This window comes from Belonocnema kinseyi, chromosome 3 (genome assembly GCF_010883055.1).
Source record: "Belonocnema kinseyi isolate 2016_QV_RU_SX_M_011 chromosome 3, B_treatae_v1, whole genome shotgun sequence".
NCBI lineage: Eukaryota > Metazoa > Arthropoda > Insecta > Hymenoptera > Cynipidae > Belonocnema > Belonocnema kinseyi.
In genome coordinates, this window is record NC_046659.1 from 161,810,809 (window position 1) to 161,833,466 (window position 22,658).

General features: G+C 29.8%; 2 protein-coding genes across 4 annotated transcripts in view; one reads left to right on the forward strand and one right to left on the reverse strand.

Annotated features, from left to right (window-relative positions):
• Positions 1 to 349: 349 nt before the first annotated feature.
• Positions 350 to 21,668, reverse strand: LOC117168977 (protein lin-9 homolog). 3 transcript variants are annotated; one of them, XM_033354992.1, is made up of 7 exons: positions 21,635 to 21,668; positions 17,518 to 17,887; positions 15,227 to 15,640; positions 10,414 to 10,831; positions 7,506 to 7,900; positions 5,004 to 5,250; positions 350 to 1,508 (listed from the first exon to the last, which is right to left on the reverse strand). In XM_033354992.1, the coding sequence occupies exons 1-7, from the start codon at positions 21,651 to 21,653 to the stop codon at positions 1,317 to 1,319; spliced, it is 2,055 nt and encodes a 684-aa protein (XP_033210883.1). In that variant the 5' UTR covers positions 21,654 to 21,668; the 3' UTR covers positions 350 to 1,316. The 3 variants fall into 3 exon arrangements, with proteins under 3 accessions (XP_033210883.1, XP_033210882.1, XP_033210884.1); XM_033354991.1 differs by having other exon boundaries at positions 15,227 to 15,643; XM_033354993.1 differs by lacking the exon at positions 21,635 to 21,668 and adding an exon at positions 21,119 to 21,273 and having other exon boundaries at positions 15,227 to 15,643.
• The window catches only part of LOC117168978, a 10,947-nt gene continuing 9,666 nt past the window's right edge, over positions 21,378 to 22,658 (forward strand). The window contains exon 1 of the mRNA XM_033354994.1: positions 21,378 to 21,613. Within this exon, the coding sequence (XP_033210885.1) occupies positions 21,612 to 21,613 (2 nt within the window). The 5' untranslated portion in view covers positions 21,378 to 21,611. The remainder of the gene's footprint in view (positions 21,614 to 22,658) is intronic.

Consider the following 22,658-nt stretch of genomic DNA (forward strand, 5'->3'; position numbering starts at 1 on the left):
CAATTTTTGAAAACACATGAACCGGAATGACCGGAACACCAATCACAGAGCACCTTCGTCTTGCCGAAGGTGCTCTGTGAACTTTTCTGATTGGTCAACGACTCATTCTGGCCATTTCGAGATCCGGCTGTTCTGGTGCATGGACTGAAGACCTAAAAAAACGAAAATTTTCATTTTTTGCTTTGTTCTCGGCTTCTTCGTTGGTTTTAACTTTTGAAAACACTGTTTTTATTGCCTTGGAAGTGGTATCACATAAACAACGAAAGTTTGGATCTAAAAAAAAAGCGAATGAGACAAGAAAAAGGAGGGGAATTTGAAGACGTTCTCTTTAGCGAATTAAAAATGAATATTTCCTTTTTATTTCTCCTTTATTACAACTCTCTTTCCACTTTTATTTGTTTATTTTTTTAAGAGTGGTTTGTCGATCGGGTGCTGCGTTCTCTTAATTTCCAAGAGTTTCCTGGCTAAATAAACTAAAAATGTTTACATCGAATTATTAAAAAAAAGAGTGATGTTTTTTCTTTTCTGTTTGCGTGTCTGCGGTTTTGTGATTGGTACTTAAGAAGACAAATTTAAAAAGCAAAAGCCACCGTGCGCGACGTGGATAAAGACGAGAGTGTGTTTGTCTAATAGCTCTTCTCTTGTCGCCGATTAAATAGCGAAATCTGTGTATCATAGACACAGCTAAGAATGATGATAATACAAAAAAATGTTGCACTTTCGGCTCGTCATTTTGGCAATATTTTCTCAAACATTCCTAGATGCAGCAGTTTTATATACAAAATAAAAATCGAATAGAATGTAAGACTTAAATGTATAAACATTATTACTATTATTATTACTATATAGGTACTACAATCTTTACACGTCGTAAATTATACATATATAGTATTAAATACAAAAAAAACAGGGCATGATCTTCACTTCACTCAGCTCCCAGTGCCAATTTCACAGATAAATGGATTGTACCTTTCTAGCGTTTTAGAGATTAAATCATCAATTAAAAGATTTATTCAATCGAGTAGAAAACAGTATGCAAGTCAGCAAGTGAGCAAACAAGGATTCAAATTTTTCAATTAAAAATACGTATCAATCTAAACTCGTAATGCAAAACTTTTTTTTCTAACTATATAATAAATCTGAATTTGAGAATAATTAATTAATCTATGGTAGAGTCATGTTTTTTAGCCGATTGATACCATATGTCTTGTTTTGCTTTGCCTTGCCTTGATAAAGATGATGATAATGATTCAGAATCCAGGTAGATTTTCATCTCAACGATTAAGCAGTGTGTGTTCTTTTTGTCATCTGCAGTGCTAAGTTTTCTGCGTCATGAAAGGCGTGAGAGCGCCGAGTTGTCCCAACCCCAGCTGTATGTGTTGCATGTGGACTTCCACACAGTTCTGGAAAACTTGGAGATTCTGCGGAGCCAATTTCGACTTTATTTGCTCCATTGTGCCCTGGAGGACTTGCAATTCATAGGCGTTCTTGTCCGAGTCCGAGAGACACTGCAGCAGAAAAGGAACAACAGGCTAAACATCAACATTATCCCTCAAACGGTCCACTCCAGCCCGGCATACGTAAACGGTACACTGGTGCAAATTGTTTTGTTTGCAATGCTAATGTTAATTATTTAATATATGTGAGGATAATCCGCTGCAACTGTGTTTGTGTAAATGCGAACAAAATGAAAAAACTTCAGGTGCGAATTCGCACCAGTGTACCGTTTGCGGGTTAATATAATTACATATCAGGAACAATGCAAAAACTAGCTCTGAATAGTTCAGGCACGCGGATCTTTCCAACTGCGTAGTTTGTATTTATAATTCAGTGCTTATTTGATTAAAAAGTTAACATGCTGCCTCGTTATTATTAACTGGAAACTATAATACAAGTAAATCATTTCTTCCCCATAAAAGAAACAATAAGCATTTCTTTTCTATTTCAAGTTCTTCATGAAAATATTTTAAAATCAGTTCCATGCAATCTTTTACAATTCCTCGTAATCACCCCTCATAAAAAAATATGATAAGACATTCAATACAGGCATATAACGAATGATTTATTAATTTATTTAATTAACGTAGGATGTCGACAAATTTTAAACAATTCTAAAGAACTTCCACGGATTATTAATCAGGGTGGCCACTATTTTTCAGACCTCCGTCTCCCAGTTCTCCCGGTAAATATTCGTGATTTCTCCCGATTTATAAAAAAATTAAATATCTTTCCGAAAGACAGTTTTCTCGTATATATGAACAAATGCGGAAATCGATAAGGGCCAGCAAACCCTTTTGCAAGCAATCAATTGACTTTTAATAATAAAAGTAGGATAAGGACATTTTTATGTCTGATAAGGAAAAATGCGAAGATGCCTTTTATTACGCACTAGAAGTAATTTCACGCGCGCAAATCGCGCGTTCATTTTCCTAAGATGAAAATTATGCAAATTTAAAAATCAGTTTTAAAACCAATTTTTTAACATTATATTTTTAAAAAATGTAACAATAATTTTGAATTGAAGGCTTCTGTAATGAAAAATTATTGCACGATGTTGGACAATTTAATAAGAAAAATAAATGAAATTGTATGATTTCTAGATCGAAGCCCTGCAAAGTAAACAATTTTATTTTAAATTGAATGATTTCAGATTAAAAATTTAGAAAATAGGCAATTCTAGAATCCGTAGACATTGAATATTTTAAGATTAGATCATTGAAAATTCAGAGTAATTGAAATTGTACGATTTATGCTTAAAAGCGGTTTTGACATTTTTATTGGAATTTTGAAATTTTTACATTACGAAATTGTAATGTGACATTTAAGCTAATTGGATGAATTTTTATAAAATAAAAAAATGAATTGAATAATACTAAATAAACGTTCAAACAAAATAATAATTTTAAATGGAAACCATTAAGCATGAAAAAAATTGTACTTCAGAACCTTGAAACAGAAACGAATGCGAACTTTATTTTAAACAGAAAAAATGCATATTCACCAAAAATTGTTGTATTAAAACTTTCTTATGATCAAACCCTTTAAAATATCAATTATTTGATGTAAATTTAAATCACTTAAAAACTGATAATTTTTAAATTGCGAATGAAACTTTTACAAATTTAACCAATTTAATTTTAGTTACAAAATTAAAACCTATTAAAAGCAAAAATTTCAAATTCAGCATTCAACATGTAAATTCAGAACTCTAACGTTATTTTAAACATTTAAAATTACCAAAGTTATACGCTTATTACTGTATCAATTTTAGTTACATAGTTTATTTGTTGTCTTTTTTGTTATTTAAAACCCAATTTTTAATTTATTAATGTCAAATCTTCCTGTAGAACTATTATTAACTCTTGAAATTTCCCAATTAAATATTTTTCAATTTGAAATGATTTATTAGTTTGAGTCTTCAGGAAGAAATCGGAAAATTTAAAGATATTACTTTGAAAATTCAAATAAATAATAAACAACAAGAATGCTGCAATGTGATTCCATTTTTTGAAATTGTAGAATTATAAGCGTTATTTACATCTAAAATTATATAATTCAAAACTGACTATCAAGGTCTTTATTAAGAAATTAATTTTTTTTCTCTCGACTTTATCCAGGTTTTCTCCCGGTGCGAGTTTCTCCCGATTTTCTCCCGGATTGGCGGCAACCCTGATTTATAAGAAGCGATTTTGTTGTTGAATTTCGTTAAAATTCACGACATTTTAAAGATTTCAAAACATATTAGGAAAATTTCAAAGCTTCTAAGGGATTTTAATTAATTTTGACGAACTTCCCAGTGGGCAAAAAAGTTGAAGATGTTCTAGTGACGTCTTTTATAGATTTTACTTATATAGATTTTAAAGATTTATACTTATTTAAAAGTTTTTTTATATACAACTTTAGTGGATATGTTTTATTTAGTTGAGACTTTTCGAAACATTTTATTGGATTTCTAAATATTTCAACTAATTTTAAAAGATTTTATCTATTTTCAAGAAATAACAAATATTTCCTCAGGTTTCAAGGAATTTTCAAAGACACTTTAAGAGATTTGATACAAAAGTTTTTCATGGATATCAAGGGATTTTAAAGAATTTTCTAGGATTCTAAGGGATTTATGGGGATTAAAATGGGCATGTGAAGACACCTTTAACGAATAAGTTTGGTACAAATTATATTCAAGGGTTGTCAAATGTTTAAAATATTTAAAATGAATTTTTACGATCTCCAAATAATTCAAGGGATTTTAATAAATTGCAAAAGATTTTCAGAGATATAAAAAAATTCAAGGGATTTCTAGGCAACTTTGAAAGACAAATAAAGTGTTATTGAATTTTTTTCAGAATTCCAAACGAATGCAAATATTTCACGGCCCTTTAAGACATTTCGGAAAATTTCACTGGATTCAAAGGATTTTATTTAATCTTGGAGGATTTTGGGAGATTTCCTGAGATTTTAATGTTTTTTCTAGATAACTTTAATTCAAGGAATTTCAAATGATTTATGCTTTACGGAATAAATTAAATTTTATTTCCAGGCATTCTTACGCACTTGGACAATTCAAAGAGGGATTAAAATTGACAGGATCTCTAATCATTTCCAAGATTTTGAGAAATTTCACAACTTCAATATATTGAGCATATAATAAACAACTAGGATATATATCACACATATTTAATATATGTTGGGATAATCCGCTGCAGCTGAGTTTCCGTAAATGCCAACAAAATGAGAAAACTACGGGTGCGAATTCGCACCAATATACCCGTTTGAGGGTCAAGATAAATATTTTCTTTGTAGTTTCTTTACTTTTGACATTATTTCTTGGAATACTTTTGCATTATTTATTGCAATGCTAATTATCATATCATTCATGTCCATATAATGTATAATGTTTGTTAATAAATAGGCAGAGAGAAAGAAAGAAGTAAAGAAAATTTCTTTTCCCGAAGCAACTGTTGCAACTCTTGAATTTTGCAAAAATAATAGTCGTAATAATCTACCTTAACTTGAAGAATGAGGGCCGTGAGGTCAGTGACGAGCTGGGTCATTTTGTTCGGTTCCTTGTCGTTGATCATATTGTTTTTGGCGACCATGTCAGAAGCCTCTTGCCTGCACTTCTCTCGGAGATGAGAAGGCGCCAGCATTGCTGCGACGCTCGGTTCCGGAGCCATGTCCAGGCACATGTCCTGAACCTCGTTCAGGAAATCCTGCAGCGCCAAATTCATTCTCTCCAGTTCCACAACAATTCTGCAATGACAAAATCTTGTTCTTACCTCTCTTCATCCATCAATCAATCTATTCAATGTCAATAAATTCATCTTGCTAGGCTCCCTCGGCCAGCTTTAAAGTCTATACAACCCCGAAAGTAACGGAGCCATTTGCTATATTTATATCAATTACACCACGCTTATCCCGGTTTTTTCTTACTTTCATTTTGAAAGCTTCTAAAGAGTTGTTGTATAATGAATCGAATTTTCAGTCAGCAAGAAAGCTTTTTTTAAAAAAAGAGCGGAATTTTCCACAAAACAATTAATTTTTTAACTACAAATTTGAATTTTTAACCGAGTATAATTCAGTTCTTAAAATTGAAAAGATGAAGAAATTATGAAGTAACGATTTATTATTTCGCATTTAATTTTTCAAACGAAAAAGTTGAATTTTCAACAAAGCAGTTAACATTTTTTAGATGAGGTTTTAACCAAAAGTGTAATTTTTAATCATGATAGATAAATTTTTAATCAAATAGTTGAATTTCCGACTAAAAATATAAGTTTTAAACCAAAAATGGAATACTTCAATTTTTATTTTAAATGACTAATTATAAAAATGAATTCAACTAAAAATCAGACATTTAAAAAAAAAATTAGTTGAAACCTCAACCAATATGATGATTTTCCAAAAATAAGATTAATTCTCTGCTCAAAAAGATGAGTTTTCAACAAAATACATCAATTTTCCAGCAGACAGTTGAATTGTTACCCAAACACTATGAATTTTCAACCAAAAAGTACATTTTCTCCCAACACAGATGAATTTTTAACAAAATAATTCCAATTTCAAAAAATAATAACAATTTTAAAGAAAAAAAAATCAATTTTCTACCAGTTCAACTAAACTAAAAAGCCAAACTTTTAACAAAATAATTCCATTTAAAACTAATAATAATTTTAAAGAAAAAAATAAATTTTCTTCCAGTTCAATTAAACCAAAAAGGCGAATTTTCAACAAAATAGTTGAATTCACAGTTAGAAAGCTGAACTTTAAAGAAAGAAGATATTATTTTTAAACTTAGAAAGAAGAATCTTCAACAAAATACAAAAATTTATCACAAAACAATTGAATGTTATACCGAAAGTCAAATTCAATTAAAAAACTGAATTTTCAACCCAAAAAATGAATTTTCTTCCATTTAAATTGAACCAAAAAGGCGAATTTTTAATAAAATAGATCAATTTTCTAAAAAATAGTCCAATTTTTAAGTCGACACTATGAAATTAAAAAAGAAACGAATTTTTTATAACGCCGTTCAATATTCAAACCGAAAATATAAATTTTGAACTAAACCTGTAATACTTCATATTTCAACAAAGAACTATTTTAATTTAAAAACAACAAAAAAATATTTGAATTAAACGAAAAAAGACGCATTTCAACAAAATAGTTGAATCCTCAAAAAAGTACATAAATTTTAAACCAAATACTTACATTTTTTAATATAAAACACCAATTTTTAATTAAAAATATAAATTTTTAACAAATAATGGGACAGTTATATTATCAATTGAAAGAAATGGTTAAATATTCCATTCTGAAAATTAATTTTCAACTAAAATAATGAATCTGGACTTAAAAAATTGATTTTGAACAAAGTAGTTCAACTTTCACGCAGACATTTGAATTTTCGAAAAAAAAGATAAATTCTCAAAGAAAAGTGTGATTGATGATATTTTAACGAAAAAAGATTTTAATTCAAATGAAAAATAATTCAATGCAATAAAAAAAGAGGAACTTTTAACGAAAAAGATTAATCTTTAATTGAGAATAGTTTTTCAACTAAAAAAGATCAATTTCAACAGAACAGATTAGTTTGTCAACTAAAATAGAAGGAGATGAATATTCAATTACAAATTTAAATTTTCATTTCAAAAATTTTTACTTTCAAAAAAAAAAAAGAAGCGAATTTTCATGGAAATAATTAAATTTTAAAACGAAGGCACGAATCTTGAACCTGGACAAAGATACATTTTTAACCCATAAACAGTACACTAGTGCGAATTGGATTGTTTGCAATGTTAATGTTATTCATTTAATATATGTGGGGATAATCCACTGCAGCTGTGATTGCGTAACTGTCAACAAAATAAAGAAACTTCAAGTGCGAATTCGCACCAGCGTACCGTTTGGGGGTTAACAGAGTAGAAAAATTTTCAATAAAACAGTCGTTTTTTTTTATCAAAATAAAGATACTGTAAAGGAAAAAAAAGAAAGGACTGTTTACTCACCTAGCGTATTTCCTCTCGAATTCCGGAGGCAGAGGTTCTCCCAGGGATCTCCTCATTTCGCACTCCGTGTTCATCTCCTTGAGTTTCTGAACCTTGATCTTCTTCTCGGACAATATTTTCCTGAGTCGGACCATGCTCTCGAGCAGTTTGACCGGATATCCGTTCATCGTGCCGCCCATCTGCGACTTTTTCGGGATCGAGGAGGAGGCGGCGTTCGAGGAGGATATCAGAGGATCGCCGCTGCTCGACAACCGAGACGAGTTGTTGTGCGAGTTGCTGTTGCTGCTACAATTCAGTTTGCTCATGTACGGAGGCGAGGGCACGTACTGCACATGACTCGGTCGAAACTTGCGTGCAAACGATGCCACTGTTATCGTTTCTGGAGGCTCGTTTCCCTATAAAAAACAAAATACAAACAAATAAAAACAACAAAATAATAATAAAGGCAAATTGTTGCTTCAGTAACAACTTTTTCGAATTTTCCAAGCAAAATGTAGATCCTAGAAAAAAATTCCCTGACAATTACACATTTATTCTAGGTATCTCGAAAGTTCTTCCTGGGCATAATTTTCCATAGCACAGACCCACCCAAATATTTCGCAATTTTTTAAGCATTTAACTCGGAATATGTAGACAATTTCGCGAGTTTACTACAAATAATGTTGTTTTTCCTTCAGTTTCTAGAGATTCAATTAAAGTTTCAGTGAGAAAGATTTTTCAGATTTTAAAAATGAATTTTTAACCATATAGACGAATTTTCATTCAAAGAGATTAATTTTCTATGATAAAAAGACGATTTTTAACACTTAAAGGGTACACTGGTGCGAATTAGCACCCGAAGTTTTTTCATTTTATTGGAATGTACCGTTTAAGAGTTAAACAATATAAATAAATTTTCAACCAAAACAAGGCAAATTTTACAGAATTTAGTTGCAATTTTTGCAAAACCAAAAATTTCAACTGACGCAAATTCAACTAAAATTATGAATCTTCAACTGGAATGGATGAATTTTCCACGAAAGAGTTTCACTGTCAACCAAAAATTCGAATTTTCCAATAAAATCTTAAATATTTGAATTTTGAACTGAAACGGACAAATTTACAATCGCATAGGTAAATTTTGAAGGAAAAAACTCAGTTTTCAACCAAAAATGAAATAATTAAATTTCTAGTTGAAAAATTAATTTTCTACAAAAAAAAATGTGCAACCATAGAGTTGAATTTGGAAGAAAATTAGTTTTAAACTAAAAATGAAATATTTAAATAATCAATGAAAAATTTAATTTTTAATGGAAAGAGAATGTTAAAAAAGTGATATACTGTTGACTAAAATGAGGATTTTTCATATGAAAGAATTGAATTTTATAAAAAAACATATATAATTCTATCGCAATTTAAATTTGCAACTAGAAAAAAATTTTTTCAACCAAAAATTGAATAAATTAATTCTTCGTTACGAAAATTAATGATCAATGAGAAAGATGAATTTTCTAAAATAAAACGATAGAATATTCAACTGAAATAATTACATTTTGAGTTTAAAAAATTAATTTTCAACAAAAAAATGAAAATGAAATACATTCGGTTCCAAAAATATAAATCCAAGTTATCATTTTTAATGCTCTAAATTGAAGAATCAACCAATGCCTTAAAATTATTTCCAAAATTATATCATCTTAAGCAATTTTAGGCTAGAAACATTAAAAATTGAACGATTATATATTTTGTTTTAACGGAACACAAATTTCAAATTTTTATTTTCAAATCTTGAAACGTCGACATGTTGTTTAAATTTTTTTTTTTAAATTTTTAAACCATTTTAAAAATGTTTTCAAAACCTCTAAACATCTTTTAAAATGATTTGAATTTTTACTTAAATTTTTGTTAAAATCCTTTAAAATTAAAAAAAAAGTCTTTAAATTGTCCTTTAATTTCTTTTGTTCAAAAATTCTAAAAATTTCTTCAACTTTCTGATTTTTTCTAAGAATAACAGGTATTCAATTATTATTTTGTGTATCAAAATTCAACAACTTGAATTACAAATTCAATTTGTTTAAATAGAACAATTAAAATTGCAAACTTGAAATTTTAGTTTTGAATATTTCATTTATAATTACTGATTTTAAATGAACATTCAGATATTTCTAAATATTAATTATATGTTCTTTTTCTTAATTGAAAAATTTCAAATTAAATGTTTTAAAATTGAATATTTTAAACTGAAATAATATTTGACAAATAAAAACCTTTGGTTACGAATATATATTATTTTGAAGTTATTTAAAAATTGAAAATAGTTTATAATGTTTCAATCGAGGTTTTAGATTTGTTTTACTAATAGGACTTTTTCATTTTTAAAGTGAAATTTAATTTTAAAAATTATGAATTAATGCATAATCACAGTTGATCAACTAAAAATGTTTTTTTTTTTTTTAAATCTTCGAATTTTTAATTGTAAAAGTCTTTTAAAAAAATTGAAAATATAAAATGGAAAATTATTAAATTGAAAGATTTTCGAATTACGCATTCTAAACTGAATGATATAATTGAAAAAGAGCACAATTTAACTAATTATTTAAAGAACGGTTGAAATCAATGTTTAAATCAATTTACTGTCATCTCCCGGTTCAGCGGCCACTCTTGAGTTAATGTGTAATTGAAAAGAGTTAAATTTTTTACTAAGAACCCTCAAACGGTACGCTGGTGCGAATTCGCACTAGCGTGCAGTTCGCGTATGCCGGGTTGGAGTATACCATTTGAGAGTTTAAAAAAAAACAATAAAATGAAGCACGTTCTCGAAAAAATTGTCAGACAAAAAAAGAAATTCCCTGACAATTCTAGGATTTTCAGATTTTCAAGATAGGATAGAGATAGACAATATTATTGATTGATTGATGAGTTTGATTACCAAAACTTCATAGTCGGGCACACTGTGAGTACCAAGTCCGGCTCTCTCGAAGGTGATTCTGTAGGTGTTGTTGCTGGTGTCGACGGCGTCAATGCTGCCCGTGAACAAGCCGTCTTGCGGCTTTCGGAGTCGCGCAGTAACTTTCGTCCCAATGACCAACTGCAGAGGAATCTCCGAGGGCAAGTCCTTGAACATCTGCACGTCCGAGCACTTTCTCTGCTGCAGCATTCGAATCTTCTGTCTCTTCCGCTCCAGCTCGCGTCTCTCCTCCTCGAAAAAGGACTGCGAGCACCGTCGAGGCTTCCCCATCATCCTCCTGATCTTGCACCACTCGACTCGAGTCAGCTTTCGCGTCTTCAATTGCGGGAACGATTCCTTCAAGCATATCATGAAGTCGTTGTCCCCGTCGAAGAGGGTTCTACACAGAAAAACAGAAGAAGAGTTGCAAATTGTTGGAGAAACATATCATGCATACGCATCAGACCTCGAACTTACTCACTTCCGAAATCATAAATAGTCTCACAACATTTTGCATGCATTAAACTTCTTGTGTCAAGTCATATTTGTCCACTTTTTCCACTTCAATGCAAAATGAATGAATGCAATCCACTCGGAAAATCTCATATTTTTTTTTTATTTAAACTTTTATATTGTTCAAAAATCATATCAAATGGATTGGGAATCGTGGTCTATCATTTCGACACCTGGTGCCGAAAACTGGAACTAGGAAGAGCAGGTACAAGTTTAAAGATGTATTTTCATTTTTGCATAAAAGTGTTTTTACGATTTTATTGTGAAGTATAAAACAACGATTGAATACTAAAAATAAATCTTCATTAAAAAGAAATAGTTTGAAATAGAATTTCCATCTTATACAGTGCAAAAAAAAATACATTTTTGTCAAATAAGATTCAATGCGTTTAAGTCTATATAAACTTTACATTAATGTATGTAGCAACAAATTTCATCCATATTATGCCAATAATACGAATAATAGACGACTGAAATTTAAATGCGAAATCTAACCTAACTTTTAGTTCAGATTTTTAAATAGTGAATATTTCATGTACAAATTAATAAAAGTTTACTTTGAGTTCATTTTTGTTTCAAAATAAGTCCACTTAAGTTTAGAATCTTTTGAAAATCAAATAAAGATAACAATAATTGTTTTTTGGACAAATATTTCCGTCAAAAAATCTGTTTTTTCACACTACAATATGTAAATTCCATCCAAAGCAGTTTGTTTCCGATAAAAACTTATTTTTATTATCCAATAAATAGTTTAAACTTCACAAAAAAAATTGTTAAAACACTTATAAACAAATCGAAGTGCATCTTTAAAATCGTGCCTATTCTTTCTCGTTTGAATTTTTGTCACCAGGTGGCGTATCGCAGTTTAACCATTCCAATTGCTGAAAAATCGTTTTTTGCTTCAAAATTCAACAATTTTACTCTTTTTTGCTTGCAAAATAAGGTATTTTGTTAAACATTCATTTTTAAAACTCATATCTTTCTGTAGAAATTTGACTCGTTTTAGTTAAAAACACGACTGTCTGATTGAAAATTAACCTCTTTCGGCTAACAATTAATTTTTTTGGGCTCAAAAGTTTCAATGTTTTGCAGTAAATTCGTATTATAATCTATTTGCTTTAAATATCAACTATTATGTTTTTTGTTGACAATTTATCAGTTTCTTTTCTTTTTTTTTAAATTAATTTTTTTTTACCTGACAATTAAACTATTTTTTTATAAATTCGACTGATGGTTGAAAATTCAACGCTTTTGTAGAAAATTCATGTCTTTGACCTGTAGAAAATACCTTCTTTTTTAAACTGAAAATTAATTCTCCTTATTGAAAAATTAACTAATCCACTTTAGGTTCTGAAAAATTAACTAATCCATTTTAGGGTTCAAAATTGAAATTTTTCAGTCACAAAATAAAACTATTTAATTCACAAATTTTTAGAAACAAAAATAATATAAACTAAAAATTAATCAAATACAAATTGGAGTAACATCACAATCATTGTCCACATTATTCAGTTGAAAATTTACGTAATTTTTTGAAAAATTCTTTTTTGGTAAAAAATTAAGCTTCTTGATTAACATTCCACTATTTGGTTGAAATTTGTGGATTTCGTTCCAAAATTCTTTTTTTTCAGGTAGAAAATTAATCTTTTTGGGTAAAATTTCAAACAGTTGTTAAAAAAGCAACATTTTTTTTTTAATAACATATTTTTCGTTGAAATATCAACTATCACATTTTTTGATAAAAAGTAATCTTTTCGGGTTAAAAATTCAACTCCGTGATTGAAAGCCTAACCATTTTTTCATAATTCATTTTTTGTTGTTGTTAAAAATTAATATTTTCAACTGAAAATTTTATTATTTTGCTGAATATTCAACTCCTTGTTGAAAAGTAAAACTATTTTTTTACAAGTTTAATTTTATGTTTAAGTTTGATAATTTTAGTTAAAAATTTAATATTCTTAATTAAAAATTTACTTTTTTATTGAAAATTTATTTTTTCAACCGAAAAAAAGGATTTAGTTGTGAATTCCATTTATAAATTGAAAATTAATTTTTTTAATCTATATTCTTTTCTTGCAAAAAATTAATCTTTATGTTTAAGGGCATGTGACACAGCTAAATACCTATATTACCGACCACAGTTTATCAGTTCACTGAATGTTTTTTTGAACCTCAGAACTTTTCTTGTAAATAAAATATCGAGCTGAAACTTTGCGAAATGTATTAGAGTACAATAAAGTACGTTTAGGTACTGTATTTTGGTAGGAACTTCACTGAAAATTATTTCATCTTTTTTCTGAACCTCAACATTTTTTGAACGTTCGAACTTTTTTTATACATAAAATATCGGTCTCAAACTTTGAGAAATGCAAGAGCCGAAAGAAAACTACGTTTAAGTACAAAGCTTAATAATAAAAGATGTAAAAAAATATATTTCAACAATCAATTCCAACGGCATCAGCCGGTAAAGTTGTACACGAAAATACGAAACCTGGCGGCCACTAGACGAGGCTCTAGAGAGTTCTTATTTTCGTGTACAACGGTACCGGCTGATGCCGTTGGAATTGATTGTTGAAATTTTTTTTTTACATCTTTTATTATTGAGCTTTGTACTTTAATATAGTTTTCTTTCGGTTTTTGCATTTCTTAAAGTTTGAGACCGATAGTTTGTGTATAAAAAAAAAGTTCGAACGTTCAAAAAATGTCGAGGTTCAGAAAAAAAATAAAATAATTTTCAGTGAAGTTCCTACCGAAATGCAGTACCTAAACGTACTTTATTGTACTCTAATACATCTTCCAAAGTTTCACCTCGATATTTTATTTACAAAAAAAGTTCTTAGGTTCAAAAAAACATTCAGTGAACTGAAAAACTGTGGTCGGTAATATAGGTATTTAGCTGTGTCACATGCCCTTAAAACTTGAACTATCTGGTTAAAATTGTTATAGAAATTGTTATTTTTTTAAGAGGTCATCCTGTCTGATAAAAAATTAATATCCTCAGTTGAAAATTTAATTATTTTGTTGAAAATTCAACTGTTTTGTACAAAGCTAATTTTTTTTCAAAATGCAACTGCTTTGCTGGAAATGAATATTTTTTTGTTTAAGAATCAAGTATTTTCTTTTCATATTCGTCTTTTTTATTTAAAAGTTTAAAAATTTGATTGCAACTTTTTTTCTTTCTTGAGTAACAAATTTTCTAAAGCAAAAATTCGACTATCTTGTCACACATTTATTTTGGTTTTAAAATCCACATTTTTCTGTAGAAATTTGATCTTTGTTTGGTTATAAATGCATCTGTCTGATTAAAATTAATCCATTTCAGCTAAAAAGTAACTTTTTTGTAGAAAATCCACACTTTTGAGTTGAAAATTAAAGTGCCTTGCAGAATGTTCGCATTTTCGAGTCAAAAATTCAACGATTTGATGGAAAACTGAACTATTTGCTTGAATATTTATATATTTTGCTGAAAAATCCTTTTTGATTGGGTCAATCCAACTGGTTTTTTATTTTAAACACAATTTTTCGTGGGGAAATATCAAATCTCTCCAAATCGAAAATCCATCTTCTTGTTTGTTTGAAAATTCATTTTCTCGGATTGAAAATCGAACTTTTTTTTTACAAAATGAATATTTCGATTGAAAATTCTGCTATTTAGTTGAAAATTTATATATATTTTTGCAAATTCGTCTTCTCGGGTGAAAATTTAATCTGCTGGATAAAAAATTTAACTATTTGCTTAAAGATTTATGCATTTTGTTGGGAAATGTTTTTAATTTAACCCTCAAGTCCTAGAATGAGTCCCAGGGACCCGAACCTTAATCCTTTCAGCAAAGAGTTTATTTTTCCAAACAATTTTATCATTTTTTTGTAAAATATTTATGATCCGAAATTAATTTTCATATCTATTTTACGAATATTCAATTTAGCAAGACTCTGGGCTACAATAAAAAAATGGAGCTAAGTCTATTTAAAAGGGAGATATTTCCATTTTAAGTTTGCTCGGGTCTGCTGGACCCGTTCCAGAAAGAATCGAAAATTTAGAGGTTCTTGCACTTGAGGGTTAAAATGAAATTTGTTGTTCTCGAGATATCAACTATTACAATTTTTGAGAGAAACTAATTTTTTTGGTGCGTTTTTTTCTCAAACGGGAGCACACTATTGTGATCGCTCAAAAAAATGTCAAATAGTGTCAATATCTCATAAATATCGGATGCGAAATGTAACTCTTCTTGTAAAAAGAAAAAAAAAATAAGAAAAAGAATAGAAAAATAAATAAACATACTTGTCTATGTTGCTGTAGAACCACTCGTAACAGACCCACTTGTGAGCTTTTGGCAACTTTAACAAATTCCTGAGTCTCATTCCAATTTTTTGACCAATTCGTCTGTCGGGTGAAGAAGGCTGCTGTTGCTGCTGCTGTTGCTGTTGTTGCTGCTGTTGGTGCTGTTGATGCTGCATCTTGATCATCACTGGTTTACTACTGCTACTACTGCTGGTCTGCTCCCTCTCCTCTTTCATCGGCGACTGCTGATAAGAGGTCTCTCTGATCGATGAATTGCCGCCACTGCTGCTGCTGCTGCTGCTTTTTTTCATCGAGTCACCACTATTCATTCTCAACATTTTCTTCGCTGGCGAAGGACGCCCCATCTTCTTCGGCGATGGTTTCACTTCCAAGCTGCCCGGTTCTTTTTTTATTCTACTTCATAAAACACAACAACATTGGGATCTGACATATTGGATGCGCCACTCTCGCGAACTCGTGCAACCAGGTAGCCTTTCAAATTGGGCTCAGAAATAATTTTACCTTTGTCTTTGCTAGTTTAAAAGAATAAGTAATTACAAAAAATGAAGATTTATCGGAAACTATGTGTTGCATATAGAATTGTTATCGTATTCAGTGAAAAAAAACACAATTATTGTTAAAACTGATTTTGTCAAGAAAATAATTATTTTACTATATCATATAATTTTCAACATACCATAAGCTGAAATGAACTTTAGTGAGAGTATATAGCAAAATATTTGGTTCAGAATCTGCAAAAAATATGAATTATAGAAGATCAGAAATGAAATGCGAATTCTGACCTAACTTTTATGTTAGAATTTTTTAAATAGTAAATAATCCAAACATAAATTAATCAAAATTTGTTTTAAGTTCACTTTTAGGTCAAGGTAAGTTAATTGAAGCTTGTAATGCGTTGAAACATATCTACCATACTGAAATAATTATTTTTTGACAGAAACAATTTTAACATAAAACGTGTTTTTTCCTATGTTTACGATGGAAATTCAACATGTAGCACTTAGTTTCCGATAAATCTTCATTGTTTTCATCCAGTTATCAATGTAAACTGTGCCAAATAAAAAAAAATGGTTTTGAAGTACAAATTAAAATGCATCTTAACAATCCTACCTGGTTTCGCAAGTTCACATTTGGGCCACATTGAAAAAATAGATGGCGTATTGCAGCGCAGCGGATCCCAATACCATACCATTACAGAATATTATATTCAAAAATATTGAAAGGATTAATGAAATCTCTCAACATCTTTTAAATTTCTTTCAAATCTTTAGAAATCTCTAGAAATCATTTAAAATCCCTTGAACATAAAATATATTAGATTTTATTCCAAAATTTATATAGAAATCCCTTAAAATGTTTAAAATCCCCTCACATGTTTAAATTAAGGTAAATAACCCAATTTAGACGAATGTATTTGTTTGGCGTATTTTGGTTGTAAAAGTATTTTAAATCTTATGAATCGATAAATGTTCCTAATACCGCAAAGTTTGAACATTTTCCACCAATACTTTGTCTGCTTATCGATATAAACAAACAATTTTTATTGAATAATAAAGAATATTTCATGCTGTATCATTGATAAGAACTGACTCCTAGTTGAATGTCAAAAGGAAATTCAAAATTTTAACGTGAAAATTTCTCAGCATAATAAATTACGTAATTAAAAAAAAAAAGAATATTTTTATCGTTAGCAATTTTTAAGCTGGCCAGCTCATTGTTGTAATCGGTTCCTGCGCATTTTTCTCAATTATTCATTTGTATTGAATAATTTAGAAAACTGTGCAGAAACAGATTATAACAACAGTGAGATAGTTAGTTTAAAAATGGTATATCATTGTTGTTGTAATCGGTTCCTGCACATTTTTCTCAGTTATTCATTTGTATTGAATAATTGAGAAAAATGTATAGGAACCGATTACAACAACAATGAGATAGCATTTTTAAACTGACTATCACTGTTGTTGTAATCGGTTCCTGTAAATTTCTGTCAATTATTCAATACAAATGAATAATTGAGAAAAATTTGCAGGAACCGATTACAACAACAATGACATAGCCAGTTTAAAGAAAGCTTTCACAATTGAAATACTGTGCTTGTTATCTTAAAAAAATACCCGATTTTTATGTAACCTTTTTGTTTGTAAACACTCGCACAAATCCTTCCAACCGTTTTTTTTTCAGCAAATGATTTTGTTTAGGCTTGCTTCAGAAAGAGTGATGGGCCTGGAATAAAGAATAAAGTAGAGGAGGAGGAAGAAGGGAATACTTGCCTGTGATGAGGATGATTGACCATGATGTCGTCGTAAAAGAGCTTGTTCTTTTTTCTTATCCGAGCCGGCATTCCCCTGCGATTGAGGACTTGAATCGGCTGCGTGGGCGGTTTGCTTTTGCGAGGAGGTTGCGTACCGACCCGCTGAAGGCCCAGAGCCGCTGGTCCAAGTTCCGGCATTGCTTCATGGTTGTCCTCGTCGTCATCGTCGTCAATTGGCTCAGCCTCCATACTCGAGTCAAGAGAATTTGCCGATATCTGGTGCTCCTCTATGTCCATCATGTCATCCTCAATCTCCGTTTTAATCTGAATCTGATCCACCGATGGGTAACCACCGTTCTTAATCGACAGCAACGTCTCCGCTGATTCATCTGCAATTTACATTTTTTATTTCTTCTTCTTTTTTTATTTATTTCTTTTTTTTTTTTTAACAACCTTCATTTCGAAATTCAACACACGACAGATATCGAATTCTTCCTTCAACTCGAAAAAAACCATGCTCATAAACGAAAAAAGATTCAAACGAATTAAATCAGAGATCCGAATGAAATTAAGACGCATTTTCTGATATTTACCGATTGTTTCTGCAAATTCAATATAAATTACCTGAAATCTGTGCCAAGTATGAAAAATTATTGAAAAATAATGCAGCTACGGAAGCACAATGTCAAGATTGTGTTTCTTTAAAATTTCATGCCGAAAGAAACAAAAAGGAAGGTAACGACAATTTCGTTACGTTTCTTTTCGTCTTTTTTATATGAAATATAATTACCACACAATTGTGACATTACGTCCCATAGCCTTTTTATTATTTGATACTTTTTTAATTTCAGCCTTATTTTTAACAAAATTAATTTTAATTTATCGAAATACTTAACAAATGTACAAAAAATGCCTCTCAGTTTCTTTCGAATATCTGAATATTTTCGAATTTGAAAATTTCCCAATAATCAAATTCCCGGCAGAATAATTTCAAAATTATAAATAATCCGACATAATAAGATTTCTGAATTTAAACAATTATAAAATTAAAAAAAAAATTATTTATAAAAAATACAGTTATAAAATATTTTTATCGAAGAAATCTGCTGTTAATGTTCAAATTTTTTAAATCTTTGCTTAAGTTTAAAATAAGAATAATTTTTAAAAATTGTTCATTTAGAAACCTCTTGTTTAATTATTGTTATGTAAAACTGTAACAATAGTTTTAAGAAATACAGCGAACCTTTAAAAAAATCTTTAATCGAAGTTTTTCAACAGCTTGTAACGAGATAGTCAAATTTTAAAATAAAAAATATGCCCGTTTTGCGGGCACATTCTCATTGCGCCCTACGCGTCAACTTTGAGCGCGCCTGCGGCGCGCGGGTTCGCTCTCACGCTTCGCGCTCGTTTTCGTACGTTTAATGCGTACACTTTGACTAAATTTTTTCAAATATTGTGAATACTATAACTTAAATCGAAAACTATAATTTAAACTTCTGAGGAATTACAGCCGTAAATTGTAACTGCATTTTTTTTATTTGATTTTAAAGAAGACTCTGAAAGCATCTAAACGCTTTGTAAATCTTTTTAAAATCTACTAAAAATAACGTTTTAAACTTATGGATCTCTTACAAAATCAAAATTGCATACTTTTGAAAATGATTCAACTTTTTGGAAATTTTGTCTTATTAGAAAATTTCATCATAATAGTTTGGAAAGACATTTATTTTACATCTAGTAGAAATTTGGATTGATATTTCCTAACCTATTAAAAAATTTGTTTTCCTTTTTTTTTTTTAAATTTTCAAATTGTTGAAAAGCATATAACTTTTTGAAGTTTTATCGAATTTAAAAATGTCATTAGGATAATTTGCCATTCTTTTTGACGTCTATCAGAAAATTTGACAAAAATTTCTAAAACTCATAACAAATTTTCATTCAAAATTTGAAAAAGCTCAAACTTTCAGAATTTTTGTCTAACCGAAAAATTTAACTGACATAGTTTCGAAATATATTTTTTTCTAGTGATGAATTTAAATGAAATTCTCTAATCTTTTGGAAAAATATTTATTTCTTATTTTTCTGAACATTTTTAAAAATTTCAAAAGTTCATAACTTTCTAATTTTTATCGAAATTAACATTTTTATTTAGATAATTTGCAAGTCTTCTACCTATCTATAAGAAACTTTAACAAAAAATTTCAAATTTGAATTACATTACACTCTCATGAATGAGAAAGAAATCTGTTATCAAAATAAGTAATAGTTGACATTAAAAAAATATATTTAATTTGAAAACAAAAGAGCTGAATTGAACCAACAAAGGCGAATTTTAAATTAAATCGTTGAATCTTCCATAAAAAAATTACATTTTTAATCTAAATAAGGATAATTTCTCAATCAAAAAGATAAATTTTCGAGCACAAAAAACGAATTTTCAACCAAAAAAGATAATATTTTAACAAAAAAAGTGAATTTTCAATCAAATTGAAAATTTATTAACATAACAGTTGCATTTTCAACCCAAAAGATAAATTTATTACCAAACAAAAAAAAAACAATTTTCAATAAAATAGATCAAATTGCAACAAAATATTTCGATTTTTAAACCAAGAAAATTAAATGCCAATCGATAAATTTTCGAAAAAAATGTAAGTTACATTTTCAGTGAAAATAATGAATTTACAATTTCAGAAAGTTTCAACTAAATATCTGAATTCTCGTTAAAAAAAATTAATTTTCAACAAAATAAATGCGTTTTCAACAAAGTAGTGAAATTTTCACCTAAACAGACGAATTTCCAACAAAGAAGATTAAATGTATATCAAAAATGATAAAATTTCGACAAATAATGGAATAGCTACATTTTCAGTTAAAATAATTAATTTTGAATACAAAAAATTTGAAAAAATTGCAGCAGCAAAAGGATTGGAACCAACCAGAGTTTTCCAATCATTTTTAATGAACCCGTTCTCACAGGGTAATCGAGCTCAAACGAATTCTGAAACCTGAACATTCCTAGATTACAAGAGAATTTTTTCTTTTCTCACCCCACGATTCTTGATTTGTTATTTACACACATTTATACAAAGAAATCCTTCATTCTCGTTTGAAAATTAACAAATACTAACAGATAAACCTCGGGTGGGTTGATGATCGAAAAAATTTAAATTTTTTGGCTAAAATCTAACCTCAAAATAAATAGAGCACTTTGGGGAATTGTAAGGTAATTTGAGGCAGGTACTTATTCCGTTCTGCTTTTAATCCTTTGACTCAATTCCGACACACCAAAGTACAGATAAATCCCGAAAGTTTCACAAACCAATTTCAATTCCACTTCCAGCAATTACTTCTGAATTCTTTTGAATCTTTTTTCGTTTACTGTATTCGAAAATTTAAAAAATGAAATTGTGTCAAAGACTGTCCACTTTTTGACGACTTTCAGTTGTTATATATCAAATACCTAGCAAATCTGCTATCAATAAGCCAATAAGCCAGTAAGTAATGTTTGAATTTGTAAACTATAAATTTTTGATTTGAGGCCTGAAGAGCAGCAGCAGATTGATGTACGTGCCCAATTGAATTTAGGTTGTAAACAAGAAAATTGGAAGAATACGTACAATCCATTTTGGATCGGCGACACTATCACTGGTATGTTTAAACTTAAACGTCAAGAAATGATAAATAATTGACATAGAACGCAGTTCGTGACTCTACGACTTCTCAGTTCTCCTCCTCAATTCAACTCGTCAACACAACATAACCAAACTTTTCCGCAGAGCTGAAACTCTTTTTGCGCAACGACAACAAAAGCGAGGCAGCTTAAAATTGAACAAGGCACATCAAACTGACGACAGCTCACTCCGTAACTGAACGATTATTCGAAAAGTCGAAATTTTCTTCTCAAAAGACGTCCCGCTTCAATCCGAAATTGCTGACTTTTTGAAATTTTAAACTCCTTATATTGAGAGCAAATTGAAATTGAGATTTCGAGAGTGTACAAGCACGAAGAGCGACGTGAAAACAAGTGAAATATTCCTCGCGAAGCTGCACTTTTGAAGCAAGATACGATTTTCAGTTTCACGCACTTTATAACGACTTAATTGTTTCGAAATGTAGGTAAAGTTTACACTCACTTTCAATCGTGTCCGCCATGTTGCTGTCGACTGGTGCATGATGGGTAGGTGTTTCGTGTTTCCGCTAAACGCCAACGCCATGCACTTTCGTGCGTCCCGCTCAGTCCCGCTTCAAAAATTACCGGTAATGTCGGCTGCTCGCACACACTCACTTTTTTACTTTTCCCCATTTTTGCAGATCAAAGCTTTTTTATTTCTAAAAATTTGTTTTCTCTACATGCCTATTATATTATTGTTTCTCTGCACTGGAATTTCAAAATAAACGTTTTATTTAATATATAGATGGCGCTGACACCATTTACAGTATTTGAGCGGCAATTTTCAAATGACTATTCTGTGTGTCACAGTGTCAATTATAAAAATGTTGAAAAACATATCAGCATGGAAACAAGTAAAGGAAGGAGGGGATGAGATGTTCTATACGCTACACTTTTTACAGTGATGATTTTAAAGTGCATAAAGCAAAGCTATTCAATCATATGAGACATTATTGATTGATAAAAATAAATTAAAGCAAATTATTTTGGTTTTGCACTGGTAAATGAATGCAATTATTTAGTTTGTGGCTAATACCAGTAAAGAAGAACCTTTTCCATTCCTTTACAGCACTAACAGTGTAGAAATCGTAATATTCTCCAAGTCTTTTGTAGAAACTTCTATCGTTGTTCATGATGTTTTTTTGTTTTAAACCACTTAATTCATGATTAATAAAATAATTTAAAACAAATTATTTTAATTTTGGACTGGTAAATGAATGCAATTTTTCAATTTGTGGCCAACATATATTCTACAAAAGACTTAGAGAAGATTACGATTTCTACACTGTTAGTGTTGTAAAGGAATGGAAAAGGCTCTCCTTTTACTGGTATTAGCCACAAACTAAATAATTGTATGAGACATATGTCCTTCAGGCAGTGATCACCAGTGATCCCAGATCTGAAACGAGACGTGGTCTAATACCATGACACGTCTATGTCCGTGTGAAAATGGTAGGAGACGATATAAATGCCTGGGTTGCGCGCGC

Excerpts from the sequence above, each read along its gene's own strand:
- LOC117168977 (XM_033354991.1), bottom strand. Across the intron at positions 5,251-7,505 it reads TTCGAGAGGAAATACGCTAG|AATTGTTGTGGAACTGGAGA; the intron begins GTGAGTAAACAG and ends TTGTCATTGCAG. Across the intron at positions 1,509-5,003 it reads CCCTCATTCTTCAAGTTAAG|TGTCTCTCGGACTCGGACAA; the intron begins GTAGATTATTAC and ends TTTCTGCTGCAG.